Here is a 16,841-nt window from a genome sequence, read left to right on the forward strand (position 1 = left end):
TCAAAATGACTTACCTTGTAAGCAATCCATGGACAAGGTATGACAGCAATCCATCCTTTTCTTTAGTTTCCCTGGCACTGTTTCCACATGCTAACGTTTTAGCATTTGTGGCACAAATCCCATTCAAGTCATGGGACCGACATTAGCATTTTTCGAGCATCATGTCTAAATCATCAAAGAATCTAAAAATGATTGTGAAGCTCAACTAAGTCACTTATGGATGTTTTGAACATGATACGTAAAAAAATACTAATATCGGTCCCATGACTTGAATGGGATTTGTGCCACAAATGCTAAAACGTTAACATGTGAAAACAGTGACAGGGAAACTGAACCAAAGCATGGATTGATGTCATACCTTGTCAATAGACTGCTTACAGGGCAAGGAAACCAATATATAATTTTGTAATTTGGGTGAACTATCCCATTAAGGTCAACTTCTGAGTTTATGAAAGCAGCATTACCATAACCCTCAGTAAGACGATCCTTAACACCCATATCTACTGAGTTCCTATAGATGTTTGATTGACCTCTTACCTCTGAGGAGCTTTGCAGGTTTCGTTTCCAGAGAGAACATTGGAGTAGAGGTATCAATCGTCACGCTGAAATTAAATGAGTGAGTTGATAGAATAAAGACATGCATTAGGTCTATATGATCTAATTAGCACAAGTGCTCTGTAGCCTATAGCTCAGTAGTCCATAGATGTAGGCCGAAGGGACAAGTGCATAAAGGTCAGGGCAAATCAAGCCAGGAGGGATACAGTGGGATTCCACTCTAGTGGAGATAGGTCAGGCCAAGGTCAAAGTTCACTCAACAGAGCCTGGGCAGCTTCGGCTCAGTACTGTCAGGTCCTGACCCTGTTCAACATGCTCAGAATCAGAACCGATGGCTCCCCACTGGTGCTAGGTCAGGGAAGATAAACAGAGAAGAGAAGATGCATAGCCTATGCACACAATGCAAATATGCGTAGGCCTACGTGGGTGCAAAGATCAGAGGCAGTTGCATGAAACAGCAAAAATGTAAAACCAAGTATGAGCAGAAAAGTAGAGACAACTTCAACCATGGACAGGGGTGCCGTATTGGGGTACATTTACAATGTACTAATAAAGCTAATGGTTTCTTTTTCTTTTCTTGTTTTTGGCAAAAAGTAAACATCCAGAGAGCCTCTGTAATACACAACCCCTGCTATGGACAACATCATAAGTGACTTGGATACTAGGTTCCACACCACTGCAAAAATTGTAAAATAATTTTCTGCTGTTCTGAAAGTTGGGCAGATTAGTGAGGATAAAGTCCCTTCTGTGTGCCAACCACTGATCATGAAGTACCTGATTTTCAAAATGAAGTAAGACACCTGAACACTGTATTGCTGCCACTTTCCCCCCTAACTTGTCCCCTCTTGGTCTCCTGAATGTAAGATGCAGCTGCAAAGCATTTTTGGAGAAGCTTTACGTATTTCTTATTTGCTTTACGTATATTTTGCACACTGCCTGTGACTGTTGCTAGTGGCGAGAGAGCTTTCAGTAAGCTAAAACTGATTAAAAAAAATATTTGAGGTCCACTATGTCCCAGGACAGGCTTTGCAGCCTTGCCATGCTTTCCATTAAAAGTCAGTTAGCTAGAAATCTGGACTTCAAAGACTTGATCAGTGACTTTGCTAGCAAGAAGGCTCGGCACTGGGCTCTTGGTGAGTAAGGCTGAGCAAGGGTCAGTGATAACTGTTAAATGGCATGGCTATGGATGTTGGATCACTACACACATGATGCTCAAAGGCTGAGAACAAGACTGAGAACAAGATATATCTCAAAGTAATGGCTGGATTGCCATAAAATTTGTTGTGCACAATCAAGACCCCAAGTGGAAGAAACCTATTGATTTGTTGACCACTTGACCTTTCCTCTAGCGCCACCATCAGGCCTGTTCATTTCCATTTCCACTTTGTTTTCCATTTTCCATTTCCACTTTTACAGCTGCTTATTTTCTAGTTGGTATGTATACTTAGTTCAAACATCTGCTGCTGATTTTATTATTTTGTTTGTTATATCATTCTATAGATGATAATGTTCATTTATTTTAATTGAAAGGATTAATGTTTATTTAAGTTATATTTATTTTAAGTTATTCATTAATGTTAATAGAATTTTCCATTCAAATTACATTTAGACTGTAAAAGATGGCCTTTAGCACATATCTTATAGAGGGTATCAGTCTTGCATTAAATAGTGAATTCCACTGTATGCTGAATGTTGCATGCATGTCTGCACAGTGTTATATTTTCACAGCTCACTGTCAGTAAATATCGTACAGTAAATATTGGACTACAGGAGAGTTGCAAGCCTGCAAAGGTAGTTATTTAAAGCTTTGATTTGGTTCTGGAGGCGTGTGGTTACAGCAATTGCGCAGGGTTGGTGTGGCCCATGGTGGCGGGGCCCAATGTGATATATTTTCATGGGGCCCAAAATCCCTGGCGGCGCCTCTGACCATGGAAGTTCCAGTGTAATTAAATGTATGTTCAAAACCATATGATTTCAAATCGTCAAATTTAATTTAAGAAATTGTTCAAGTCAGGGAAATTATTCACAGAGATGGTAGTCAATGCACAATACCTGGTATTTGTTGAGAGGATAATTTCATCATGTAAAGAAATGAAGAACAATGAAAAATGTGCCACACCTGTTGGGGGCAGTATCAAAACATGGAAATACAGGGAAGGGAATTCAACCAATCAGGTGCCAGTTTGGGGATGCCCTGTCAAAGATGTTCACCATCAAAACAAGATTGTTTTAGCCAGGTAGTGCGTCAGATCAATTTACGACTGCACAGAAATGTAAACCATTTTGGTAAGGTTTATATTATATTGGTCGTGGTACTAAAAGTGAGTTGATTTATAGTTTATACTGACTGTACACCATATTTTGCTGTATAGTAACGTTAACTCGAAATCGCCATTTTAACTTGGTTGTGCGGCCGGTGTCAGGTAGCTAGCTCAGCTGGAACTGTAACGCTAGTTAGCTAACCGCTGGGTAGCTCACTATTTCAGACGTTGACCTAGCTAGTACTACGAGTTTTCAAAATAGCATGCTACTGTAATTGTCTAACATGATTAGTTACCATACGTGATTGGCAGTTCGTTGTAGCTAGCCTGTTTCAAGTTACAAAGTAAGCTAGCGTGCTAACTAGGCTAGTTGGCGAAGCCAATCAGCTTATCAACACTAACGCTACTGGCTAACGTTAGCTATAGGACGTTATTTACAACAACCAAACTGGACAAAACGTTGGATTTGGTCGGGTTTAAGTCGGGCTCAGCGGGTTCGCTGACCCCACAGAAGAAGATGAAGAAGAGGAAGGAGCTTAATGCATTGATCGGACTTGGGGACAGTAAAAGGAAGAAAACCAAGAAGGGGTCCGGCCACAGGCTCCTACGAACCGAGCCCCCAGACTCAGAATCCGAATCAAGTTCAGATGAAGAGGAATTCAGCAACCTTGGTACTGTCGCTGCTTTCGGAAAGTAAGTGATCAAACTTGTACATAGTCTCAATAAACCTGTAGAATTATGTTTATCAATGATGCATGAAGCTTGTGACTGTAAAATATTAATGCAAACTATGTGTTTCTAATTAATCATAGAATAAGTTACGTGCAGTGTTGCAATGTCTGCTATCCCTTGATCCTGTTCATCATACTGGCTGCCTGTGTTATGGCTTGTGCCGGACTGCTATGGATGCAGATTGCTCTGAAAGAAGACCTTGACTCCCTCAAAGAAAAGCTGCATACTAGTAAGTCATCAGATACACAAACACAGCAACCTGTCATCTTATTTTACATTATTAGCCAACTAGTCTAGCTAGCTTACGTTACCTGGCTAGCTAACTTTGTAATTTGAAACAGGCCATGAACATATTTTTTATTTATTTAACTAGGCAAGTCGGTTAAGAACAAATTCTTATTTACAATGACGGCCTAGGAACAGTGGGCCTTGTTCAGGGGCAGAACAACATATTTTTACCTTGTCAGCTCAGGGATTCGATCTAGCGACCTTTCAGTAACTGGCCCAACGCTCTAACCACTAGTCTACCTGCCACCCCAGGTAACTACCAAGCATGTAGCTAAGCTTGTTAGACAACTAGCATGTCACCTGTCAACCTTTAGACGCAGCCTTTTGGGTTAAATCAAGAATTCAGCCACAAGAGTACACACTACTCTAGTTTACCTTGTAATAAAGAGTAGGGTAACCTTTGCACAGCCATCACTTATTGCTGAGTTTTACAATCAAACAACCCAGTAACTGCAGTTTTAGTAAATTGTTATTAACTTGATGTATCTTCTCTCCACAGTGGAATCCAGCCAGAAAGTGTCATCACATGAAATACCAAAACTAAGTGAAGATCTGAAGATGAAACAGAGAAAGCTGGAGGATATTGAAAGTGGAGACAAGGGTCTGAACAAACTGTGGTCCAACCTTACGGAGATGAACAGAAAGGTAAAGTTGTTTTAGTGAAGGGAAAGTGTTATCAATATCAACAGAACTAATTCATGTATGGTCTGTTATCCCAGCCACTCCCGTTATGCACACACAAAAGTGTAATCATTCATGGCCATTCATATGCAACCTCCCACACCATGGTAGGTTGAATTGAGGTTAAGAATTTTTCAATGTCTCAACTTGGGGAAAAGTGGGTATCTCTAAGCTCAGAGTGAATGTGAAGTGAAATGTGTTTCCCAAGTGTAATTGAATGTTCTGCTCCATTCCATTAGATCAGCTTGCTGGACTCTGCAGTGAACCATCTAAAGGCCAACATCAAATCAGCCTCAGACTTAATCAACCTTCCAACTACAGTTGAAGAGCTCCAAAAGGTAAAACAGTTTTCAGATTAAGAAGTATTTGACATATTTGTTTAGAATTACTGCCAATTTCTCATTATTTGCGTCAACCACAAATGTATCTGGAAAGCGACACGAAAAATGTTTTAATTTGCAGAGTGTAGCTACAATCGGCAGCACGCTAACCAGTGTGCAGCATGATGTCAAGACAATGCAGACAACCCTTGCGGACCAAAAGAAAGAAATGGACGATCTAAAGATGACTATGGTAAAGAAAATAGAAGTATGAGCTTCCTTTACAGCCCATTCTCTTCGGCTTGAACCTGCACAGTTAGCGTGCCGGAGTGCCAGTTAGCGGTGCAAGTGGCCAAATGCATGAGCTGCAGAATGATCTCAATGAGAGATTATACAACTTCTAGTTATGGAGCGATTTTAGTACCAAAATATTGTATTTGAATTCCATAATTTAAAATTTGTATTAGGATATTGAATTTGAATGGAATATTTTAGCATTTATAATGTACAATTTAAATAATGAAATTCATAAATTGAACTGTTATTTCCTGATTTAAAACTGAATTGAATGAATATTGCATTCAGTGAATTTTTAAAATGTACATTCAAATTCAATATTTATAAATTCAGTTTAAATATGGTAGATATTACAATCATTGTGTGCGCATCCAGTTAACAAATTATTATTTCAAGTTAATCAACGTTTCATATATTCAACTTCTCAGATGTTTTCAAATGTAATTTTCTATATTCAGATTCAAAACCAGAGACAACATCCTGGTACTTTGCCAGCCAGGAAAGGTAGAGGAGAACAGATAGAATCAAACTCTCTGGTAAATAGATGCTTCTGGCGGTTTCTGAAGCCAATGTGGCATGTTGAATGTATTTTCTAACTATGAATTTGGCACTAGTGTTTTAACCGTTTTGGCTATAAGCTATTGTGACCCCATTCCTAAAAGCTAAGACTGGAACATGGGCGTGCCTTCTGTTCCCCGCTTTGATGATCACAGACCGTGTAATACACATAATTTGGCCCCCATAAGAATATAGTTGAATATTCCTTCTAAGGATAGCCTTTCCACTCCCTATTTAATCTTGCTCTTGTGACTGACTGGGATCGAACCAGGTCTCCTGCATGTCACAAGACTGTGTTAGCCCAGTAAGCTAAAGCCTATACTGGGGTCGTTCCACAAAATGAGAGCCTTTAGTATCCCTTTGATATTTTAAGTAAAAATTGGGCACCAATATAGAATTTTTAAAAGCCTATATTATACAATGAAATGCCTTTATAATATACCAGTAGACCACATGGAGAATTTATTTAATCACATTTTTATATCAGTAAATGCTTACTAAAGTGCCAAAATTCTGCATTTCGACATGTCCCTCCATGCACCCTCTGACTTCTAAAGTGTCCTGCGCAGCCTGTGATCACTATTTGGTATTTTATTAAGATCCCCATTAAGCTGTTGCAAAAGTAGCAGCTACACTTCCTGGTGTCCACACAAAACATGACATAATACAGAACATTAATAGACAGGAACAGCTCAAGGCAGAATGACATACATTTTTTAAAAAGGCACACGTAGCCTACATATCAATGGATACACGCAAACTATCTAGGTCAAATAGGGGAGAGGCGTTGTGCCATGAGGTGTTGCTTTATCTGTTTTTTTTAAACCAGGTTTGCTGTTTATTTAAGCAATATAAAATGAAAGGAGTTCCATGCAATAATGGCTCTATATAATACTGTATGAGTTCTTGAATTTATTCTGGATTTGGGGACTGTGAAAAGACCTTTGGTGGCATGTCTGGTGGGGTAAGTGTATGTGTCAGAGCTGTGTGTAAGTTGACTATGCAAACAATTTTGGAATTTTCAACACAATGTTTCTTATAAAAAGAAGTGATGCAGTCAACTCTTACAGGCTGACTAAATCAAATCAAATGTATTTATATAGCCCTTTTTACATCAGTTGATACATCAAAGTGCTGTACAGAAACCCAGCCTAAAACCCCAAACAGCAAGCAATGCAGGTGTAGAAGCACGGTGGCTAGGAAAAACTCCCTAGAAAGGCCAAAACCTAGGAAGAAACTTAGAGGAACCAGGCTATGAGGGGTGGCCAGTCCTCTTCTGGCTGTGCCGGGTGGAGATAACAGAACATGGCCAAGATGTTCAAATGTTCATAAATGACCAGCATGGTCAAATAATAATAATCACAGTAGTTGTCGAGGGTGCAACAAGTCAGCACCTCAGGAGTAAAATGTCAGTTGGCTTTTCATAGCCGATCATTGAAAGTATCTCTACCGCTCCTGCTGTCTCTAGAGAGTTGAAAACAGCAGGTCTGGGACAGGTAGCACGTCTGGTAAACAGGTCAGGGTTCCATAGCCGCAGGCAGAACAGTTGAAACTGGAGCAGCAGCACGGCCAGGTGGACTGGGGACAGCAAGGAATCATCATGCCAGGTAGTCCTGAGGCATGGCCCTAGGGCTCAGGTCCTCAGAGAGAGCGAAAGAAAGAGAGAAAAAAAGAAAGAAAGAGAGAAAAAAAGAAAGAAAGAGAGAATTAGAGAGAGCATACTTAAGTTCACACAGGACACCGGATAAGACAGGAGAAATACTCCAGATATAACAGACTGACCCTAGCCCCCCGACACAAACTACTGCAGCATAAATACTGGAGGCTGAGACAGGAGGGGTCAGGAGACACTGTGGCCCCATCCGATGATACCACCGGACAGGGCCAAACAGGAAGGATATAACCCCACCCACTTTGCCAAAGCACAACCCCCACACCACTAGAGGGATACCTTCAACCACCAACTTACCATCCTGAGACAAGGCCGAGTACATCCCACAAAGATCTCCGCCACAGCACAACCCAAGGGGGGGCCCCAACCCAGACAGGAAGACCACGTCAGCGACTCAACCCACTCAAGTGACTAAACCGCTCGTGTCACGTGCGCTAGCGTTGCAAAATAAATGTTGAAATCTATATTATTCAATTATTGCACCCACACTGCTCGCGCGCGCCAACGAGCATCTGCGTTGTCAAGGGCTAAAATAGAAGTCAGTTCTATTTGTGATGCAGATCGCGCTGCAAGTCCTGCCTCTCCCATCTCCTCATTTGTTTTACGAAGCAGGTACCCACGTGCCATCTCCTCATTGGTTATACCCACGTGGATGACTGAAAGACGAACGAGGTCAGTGGCAGTAATGCACCTAATTTATGAAAGTTGCCAATCGCAATATAAAGTTGAGAAGAAAAACCCTAGAAGGAGGAGAGATGACTAGAAACGATTCGGTTGACCGTTTTATGTGTGGATTAATTGTCGGAGTAGAGAACCTTGTGCATTTCAGGTAAAATAACAACTCAATGTTTATATCCGAGGACAAGTTAGCTGTGCAAGCTAGCTAGCTAAATTGCCATAAATGTTTAACGCTTTTCGACCTGTCCCCAAATTAATGTAATTTGTTCAGAGTTTGTTTTGATATTTTAACCTGCGTGTCGTGATCGCGTTTGGTGTGGGGGGACAAAATAAATTTATGCACGATGGTGCACGTGCGCAGCCGGTTTGGGTTCCGTGTTAGCCAAGAGAGACTGACATGCACAGTATTTATATCAGCCCTCAGATTGCTATGAAGAGCAAGATGTGCCACTCTGTTCTGGGCCAGCTGCAGCTTAACTAGGTATTTCCTTGCAGCACTGGACCATAAGACTGGACAATCATCAAGATTAGACAAAACTAGACTTTTTGGAGTGTGGTGTCAAAAAATCTGAGCATCTATTTATTACGGACAGACCTCTCCCCATCTTTACAACCATTGAATCTACATGTTTTGACATGACAGTTTACAATTTAAGGTAACACCAAGTAATTAAGTCTCCTCAACTTGTTCAACAGCCACACCATTCATTACCAAATTCAGTGCTCTTAGTTTTAGAGATGTTCAGGACCAGTTTATTACTGACCACCCATGGAGGGGAACAGAAGGCATGGCCATGTCCAGAGAGTCTTAGCTTTCAGGAATAGGATCATAATTGCTGTTCAAATGCTAGAGCCAAATTCATAGGAAGAAAATAAATTCAACATGCCACATTGGCTTCAGAAACCGCCAGAGGTTTCTGTTTACCACAGAGAGAGTTTGATTCTATCTGTTCTCCTCTACCTTTCCTGACTGGCAAATTACCAGGATATTGTCTATGGTTTTGAATCTGAATTTACAGAACTGAATTTGAAAACTGAATCGGAATGCATTTGAGAAGATTAATATATGAAACTTGAATTAACTTGAAACTATAGCTTGTAAACTTGATACAGACAATGAATGCAATATCTACCATATTGAAACTAAATACAGTTGAAGTCGGAAGTTTACATACACTTAGGTTGGAGTCATTAAAACTCGTTTTTCAACCACTCCACAAATTTCTTGTTAACAAACTATAGTTTTGGCTTGTCAGTTAGGACATCTACTTTGTGCATGACACAAGTAATTTTTCGAACAATTGTTTACAGACAGATTATTTCACTTATAATTTACTATATCACAATTCCAGTGGGTCAGAGGTTTACATACACTAAGTTGACTGTGCCTTTAAACACCTTGGAAAATTCCAGAAAATGTCATGGCTTTAGAAGCTTCTGATAGGCTAATTGACATCATTTGAGTCAATTGGAGGTGTACCTGTTGATGTATTTCAAGGCCTACCTTCAAACTCAGTGCCTTTTTGCTTGACAAAATGGGAAAATGAAAAGAAATCAGCCAAGACCTCAGAAAAAACATTGTAGACCTCCACAAGTCTGGTTCATCCTTGGGAGCAATTTCCAACCCCCTGAAGGTACCACGTTGATCTGTACAAACAATAGTACGTAAGTATAAACACCATGGGATCACGCAGCCGTCATACCGCTCAGGAAGGAGACGCGTTCTGTCTCCTAGAGATGAACGTACTTTGGTGCGGAAAGTGCAAATCAATCCCAGAACAACAGCAAAGGACCTTGTGAAGATGCTGGAGGAAACAGGTACAACAGTACCTATATCCAACGTAAAACGAGTCCAATATCGACATAACCTGAAAGGTCGCTCAGCAAGGAAGAAGCCACTGCTCCAAAACCGGCATAAAAAGCCAGACTACGGTTTGCAACTGCACATGGGGACAAAGATCGTACTTTTTGGAGAAATGTCCTCTGGTCTGATGAAACAAAAATAGAACTGTTTGGCCATAATGACCATCGTTATGTTTGGAGGAAAAAGGGGGATGCTTGCCGAAGAACACCATCCCAACCGTGAAGCACGGGGGTGGCAGCATCATGTTGTGGGGGTGCTTTGCTGCAGGAGGGACTGGTGCACTTCACAAAATAGATGGCATCATGAGGAGGAAAATTATGTGGCTATATTGAAGCAGCATCTCAAGACATCAGTCAGGAAGTCAAGGCTTGGTCGCAAATGGGTCTTCCAAATGGACAATGACCCCAAGCATACTTCCAGTTGTGGCAGAATGGCTTAAGGACAACAAAGTCAAGGTATTGGAGTGGCCATCACAAAGCCCTGACCTCAATCCCATAGAAAATGTGTGGGCAGAACTGAAAAAGCGATGCGAGCAAGGAGGCCTACAAACCTGACTCAGTTACACCAGCTCTGTCAGGAGGAATGGGCCAAAATTCACCCAACTTATTGTGGGAAGCTTGTGGAAGGCTACTCAAAACGTTTGACCCAAGTTAAACAATTTAAAAGCAATGCTACCAAATACTAATTGAGTGTATGTAAACGTCTGACCCACTGGGAATGTGATGAAATAAATGAAAGCTGAAATAAATCATTCTCTCTACTATTATTCTAACATTTCACATTCATAAAATGAAGTGGTGATCCTAACTGACCGAAGATAGGGAATTTTTACTCTGATTAAATGTCAGGAATTGTGAAAAACTGAATTTAAATGTATTTGGCTAAGGCGTATGTGAACTTCCAACTTCAAATGTGTATATATATGTACAGAAAATATTGCATTTCAATATTCTATTAAATCGGAATTACATTTTTAAACTGAAAGCAATTCATTCAATACAGTTTCAAATCATGACATACTAGTTCAATTTGTGCATTACAAATTCTAAAATATTAAATACAATGTCCTAATACAAATTCTAAATAATGGAATTCTAAATATTGTTCTCTATGCCAAAGGATTCTGAGGCTAAAGAATCAAATGCCAAATCGACAGCTTCAGCTGAAAAGGAGACAAGAAACCGCCCATCAACATTAGCTCTAAACCAGGTACTAGTACACTACTCATTGTTAATCAATTCCATTCTCATACCGTTTCAAAACATTTTATAAAGGATGGAATACTGAATATTTATGGAATTTATTTTCTCACACACAAGTACTTTGGGTTGAAATAGAGGGGGATTCATTTCAGATGTGATTTATTTTCTGAAATCAGGAATTCATAGTCAGTTTCTTACATCTGTATGTCATTCAAATGGACTGGTGGTAGCCTCTCTCCCATTAGATTTTCTATGCTGTGCCGATAACTTACTTGATCAAAGATTCCTTTTGACACATGCATACATTTTCTGTATCCATTCTGTCCATCAATCATATGAAAAAGGAAGACCTTGTGTATAAACTCAGCAAAAAAAGAAACGTCCTCTCACTGTCAACTGTGTTTTATTTTCAGCAAACTTAACATGTAAATATTTGTATGAACATAAGATTCAACAACTGAGACAAACTGAACAAGTTCCACAGACATGTGACTACCAGAAATGGAATAATGTGTCCCTGAACAAAGGGGGGGGTCAAAATCAAAAGTAACAGTCAGTATCTGGTGTGGCCACCAGCTGCATTAAGTACTGCAGTGCATCTCCTCCTCGTGGACTGCACCAGATTTGCCAGTTCTTGTGTGAGATGTTACCCCACTCTTCCACCAAGGCACCTGCACGTTCCTGGACATTTCTGGGGGGAATGGCCCTAGTCCTCACCCTCCGATCCAACAGGTCCCAGATGTGCTCAATGGGATTGAGATCCGGGCTCTTCGCTGGCCATGGCAGAACACTGACATTCCTGTCTTGCAGGAAATCACCCACAGAACGAGCAGTATGGCTGGTGATATTGTCATGCTGGAGGGTCATGTCAGGATGAGCCTGCAGGAAGCGTACCACATGAGGGAGGAGGATGTCTTCCCTGTAACGCTCAGCATTGAGATTGCCTGCAATGACGACAAGCTCAGTCCGATAATGCTGTGACACAACGCCTCAGACCATGACGGACCCTCCAAATCGATCCCGCTCCAGAATACAGGCCTCGGTGTAACGCTCATTCCTTCGACGATAAACACGAATACAACCATCACCCCTGGTGAGACAAAACTGCGACTCGTCAGTGAAGAGCACTTTTTGCCAGTCCTGTCTGGTCCAGCGATGGTGGGCTTGTGCCCATAGGCGACGTTGTTGCCGGTGATGTCTGGTGAGGACCTACCTTACCAGAGGCTTACAAGCCCAGTCCAGCCTCTCTCAGCCTATTGCGGACAGTCTGAGCACTGATGGAGGGATTGTGCGTTCCTGGTGTAACTCGGGCAGTTGTTGTTGCCATCCTGTACCTGTCCCGCAGGTGTGATGTTCGAATGTACTGATCCTGTACAGGTGTTGTTACACGTGGTCTGCCACTGCAAGGACGATAAGCTGTCTGTCCTGTCTCCCTGTAGCGCTGTCTTAGGCGTCTCACAGTACGGACATTGCAATTTATTGCCCTGGCCATATCAGCAGTCCTCATATCTCCTTGCAGTATGCCTAAGGCATGTTCACACAGATGAGCAGGGACCCTGGGTATCTTTCTTAGGGTGTTTTTCAGAGTCAGTAGAAAGGCCTCTTTAGTGTCCTAAGTTTTCGTAACTGTACCTACTGTCTGTAAGCTGTTAGTGTCTTAATGACCTTTCCACAGGTGCATGTTCATTAATTGTTTATGGTTCATTGAACAAGCATGGGAAACAGTGTTTAAACCCTTTACAATGAAGATCTGTGAAATTATTTGGATTTTTACGAAATATCTTTGAAAGCGGGTCCTGAATTACAGACATTTCTTTTTTTGCTGAGTTTATGCATGTTTTTGTGTTGCATTGTTACAGGATGTAACTCACCTGAGAGAGGTTGTGAGCGAGGTTAACAAGTCCCAGACACTGTACCACGCATGGACCGGTGACCAGATCCACAGTCTCCACACCGCTTTGTCCAACCTCACTCAGAGGGTGTCTTTTATAGAGCAGGGCTCTGCCCAAACAACACCATTCAGTGTGAGTAATGGGATGGAAGTGGTTCACGGTTCTGTCAAGGCACACCGAAGATAAGATACACACTCGTAGAGTGGTATGTAGCAAGAGCTGCTTGACCCTCGGTGGCTATCTGCCTAGATGCGTACTGTTGTTATTGTTCTAATGTCGAAATGCATTTTACATTGTAGCATTCATGATTCCTAGTTAAACACACCAACAGTTGTTATAATCACTTCATGCTAAAAAAACTAAAATAATATAAAACTAAAGGTATCTTTCAACCTATTTAAGGACCTTGTGGAGGTTGTTGAACCAGTGCCCGTCAGTGGAGATGTACCAGTAAAGGACCCAGTTACAGAGAGAGACACCAATGCAGATGGAATTAACGCAGCAACTTCAGAAGCTACACATGGTATAATATGATCAGACAGGAAAGCTTATTTGTCCATGACATTTTCATAAGAAATAAGTATAGTGAAGTACAATGTTACCTGTGGATGACTGTCCTGTTCTTTCTCCTCCACAGGTTCAAAGCCAACAAGACGTCCACGGTTTTTGACGTCAAATCGCTCCAAGAGAGAGTCTGGAATAGAAAACCTTAAAACTGTGTCATTTCCTGGAGTTAGCTCTTTGAAAGGTATTGGATACACTTTTAGTTATGAAGTTTCATATCTGTGATCATACATCAAAATCTTAGTCATATACAGAGTATCCTGCATACACAATTAAGGAGAAATGCCGATATGAATCTCCGATTGAAAGTGTGCTTCAGCAAGGAATGCGTGCATTTTATTTTGTGGCCAATGAACAATTACCTGAAACTTCTACTTCCACTAGATCTCAATGAGCTCTTTGAGCACTCAGGGACCGACCCCACCTCTCAGGGAATGTCTTACCAAGTCCTGAGGAAACTCTTTGACACCGCAGCACCAGACCCCCGTAGCCTGGAATGCTACGACAAAGACGGGGACCAGAGGTTCTCACTGGCTGAACTGAAAGCTGCTGCAGGTCTGTGAGAAGAAGTGGCTGAGGCTGCAGAGCACAGTATTGAACAAGGAGAGGAGCTCTGTTGTGTATGTGGAGTGCCTCACAGTAATGATGGCTGCACTTTTACTGAACTGAGTATTTAATAACAAGCTGAATGTGGAACAGTGGCACTGGCATGCTCCCCTACACACTTAAGCTACAGTCAGCTACCCAGATACAAGGTTTGATGTTTCTTATTATTTGGCAAAACAGTTTACAAAATGTACATTTCCGAAATCACATTTTTTGATTGATGACAAGTGAAGTTGATGTGAAATGAATGGTTGAATAGGGACATCGTGACTTATCCAAAATATCACTTATCAGAATCTAGTACCTACCACAAACTTTCCCATTTAGGTAAGTTCAGTTAGTCTTTGCTTATTGCTTGTTTTGTTTAATGTCTTGAGTTATTTTCTGCATTTTAATGTAACTCCGAGACTAAACGTATCCTTAACCCAACCATTATTTTTATTTTAGCAGTTTAAGTCTGCAAGATTCGAAGGGCAATAACACGCTCTTTTAACTAGTTTGAATCACCTTGAAATATTAACTCCTGAAGCATATGTAGAAATGATACAATGTTAATGGATTCATACAAGTGGAGTGTTAGCTTCAATTTGCTGTATATTAGTGTTGTGTGTAGTACAGATGAAGAGACAGAAGTAGGCACCCCTGGTTGTGATAATGTAACAGGTAGTTATAGAAGCACTGATCTCTCTCAACTTAACCTTGTTCTTTTGTGTGGGCCGTTACATTCTAAAATGCAAATTTACAAATCAGGACATGTTTAACTCACTCAACACTGTTGTATTATGTAAATATGGTAGACTTTTTAATATGGCATCCTGTAAGATTGACTTGTTTGGGGGGGCTGCTTAGAGGTCTGTAGAAAATCCTCAGCATTGTACTTTGTAACGGAAATGATTGTATTAAGTTGTGCTTTGCATGTTGCTAATAATGTAACATTAATGTCTAATGTATCGATTTTAACAGAGGACTGTTTGAGGGTAATTTTGTTCTGCAGGATAGTCAGGTGGAATTCTGGAACAAAAAATTAGGGCAAACAGATTTAGAATTGCCATTCTGATTTCCGACAGGAATATTGTTCCTATAAAGCTATGTGCTTTGGGGATACTGTGGGAATTTTATGAATGTGTTGTGTGAGCACTAATTAAAATTAAAATGTGGATTACAAGGATTTGACAATCTATTTAGTTTCCATACTTTCAAATGTTATAGATAGTATTCTAGTCAAGGTTATTTATAAAGGACTGTTTTTGTTTTGAAATACTGTGTATCATGTAGGTCCACCAGTATGCTCCAAGGTTCCGATAATGACGACCATACAGGCATAAACGGTTTTTGTTTATGCATTTGGTCTCAGCTGTGATTGTATATTCCTTGTGCACAGCAGAAACTAAGTTGGTGTGCATTTAATCATGGGGTTGATTTGTGTTGAGAGGGCTCCAGGACTGAGAATTGAGGATTTAGCTCCCAACATTTTTTTTAATAAGTGCTGATAGTACAGTATTTCATACACATGGTGATTTCTGCATGTGCGTAACATTAGAAAAACAGCATTTACCACAAGAGCAAGTTTTATATACAGTACCAGTCAAAGGTTTGGACACCTACTTTTTCTTTTTTTACTATTTTCTACAAAGTAGAATAATAGTCCAGACAAACTATGAAATAACACAGAATCATGTAATAATCAAAAGTTTTTAAACAAATGAAAATATTTCATATTTGAGATTGTTCAAACTAGCCACCCTTCGCCTTTGACAGCTTTAAACACGCTTGGCATTCTCTCAACCAGCTTCATGAGGAATGCTTTTCCACAGTCTTGAAGGAGTTCCCACATATGCTGAGCACTTGTTGGCTGCTTTTCCTTCACTCTGCGGTTCAACTCATCCCAAACCATCTCAATTGGGTTGAGGCCAGGTCATCTGATGCAGCACTTCATCACTCTCCTTCTTGGTCAAATAGCCCTTACACAGCCTGGAGGTGTGCTTTGCGTCAATGTCCTGTTGAAAAACAAATGATAGTCCCACTAAGCACAAACCAGATGGGATGTCGTATTGCTGCAGAATGCTGTGGTAGGCATGCTGGTTAAGTGTGCCTTATTCTAAATAAATCAGACAGTGTCACCAGCAAAGCACCATCACACCTCCATGCTTCACGGTGGGAACCACACATGCAGAGATAATCCGTTCACCTACTCTGCGTCTCACAAAGACACTGGTTGGAACCAAAAATCGCATTTGGATTCATCAGACCAAAGGACAGTTCTTTAAATTCCAAAGATTGACTGACCTTCATATCTTAAAGTAAAGATGGACTGTTGTTTCTCTTTGCTTATTTGAGCTGTTCTTGCCATAGTATGGAATTGGTATTTTACCAAATAGGGCTATCTTCTGTATACCACCCCTGCCTTGTCACAACACAACTGATTGGCTCAAACGCATTAAAGAAAGAAGTTCTACAAATTAACAAGGCACAGCTGTTCATTGAAATGCATTCCAGCTGATTATCTCATGAAGCTGGTTGAGAGAGTGCCAAGAGTGTGCAACGCTGACAGTCATCAAGGCGAAGGGTGGCTACTTTGAATCTCAAATATACAAGGAGAGTGATGGAGTGCTGCTTCAGATGACCTGGCCTCCACAATCACCCGACCTCAACCCAATGAGTTTGACCAGAG

At 40.9% G+C, this 16,841-nt stretch overlaps 1 protein-coding gene across 3 annotated transcripts; it reads left to right on the top strand.

Annotated features, from left to right (window-relative positions):
- Nucleotides 1–2,729: 2,729 nt before the first annotated feature.
- Nucleotides 2,730–15,341, top strand: LOC115157157 (EF-hand calcium-binding domain-containing protein 14). Of its 3 annotated transcripts, none has more exons than XM_029705158.1 (10): nt 2,730–3,509; nt 3,629–3,777; nt 4,336–4,481; nt 4,757–4,855; nt 4,980–5,105; nt 11,026–11,115; nt 12,968–13,132; nt 13,403–13,523; nt 13,638–13,748; nt 13,949–15,341. In XM_029705158.1, exons 1-10 carry the CDS (start codon nt 3,334–3,336, stop codon nt 14,125–14,127), a joined length of 1,362 nt encoding a protein of 453 aa, XP_029561018.1. In that variant the 5' UTR covers nt 2,730–3,333; the 3' UTR covers nt 14,128–15,341. The 3 variants fall into 3 exon arrangements, with proteins under 3 accessions (XP_029561018.1, XP_029561020.1, XP_029561019.1); XM_029705159.1 differs by having other exon boundaries at nt 2,731–3,509; nt 4,980–5,090; XM_029705160.1 differs by lacking the exon at nt 11,026–11,115 and having other exon boundaries at nt 4,980–5,090.
- The last annotated feature ends 1,500 nt before the right edge of the window (nt 15,342–16,841 follow it).

Source organism: Salmo trutta, chromosome 21 (assembly GCF_901001165.1).
Source record: "Salmo trutta chromosome 21, fSalTru1.1, whole genome shotgun sequence".
NCBI classification, from domain to species: domain Eukaryota; kingdom Metazoa; phylum Chordata; class Actinopteri; order Salmoniformes; family Salmonidae; genus Salmo; species Salmo trutta.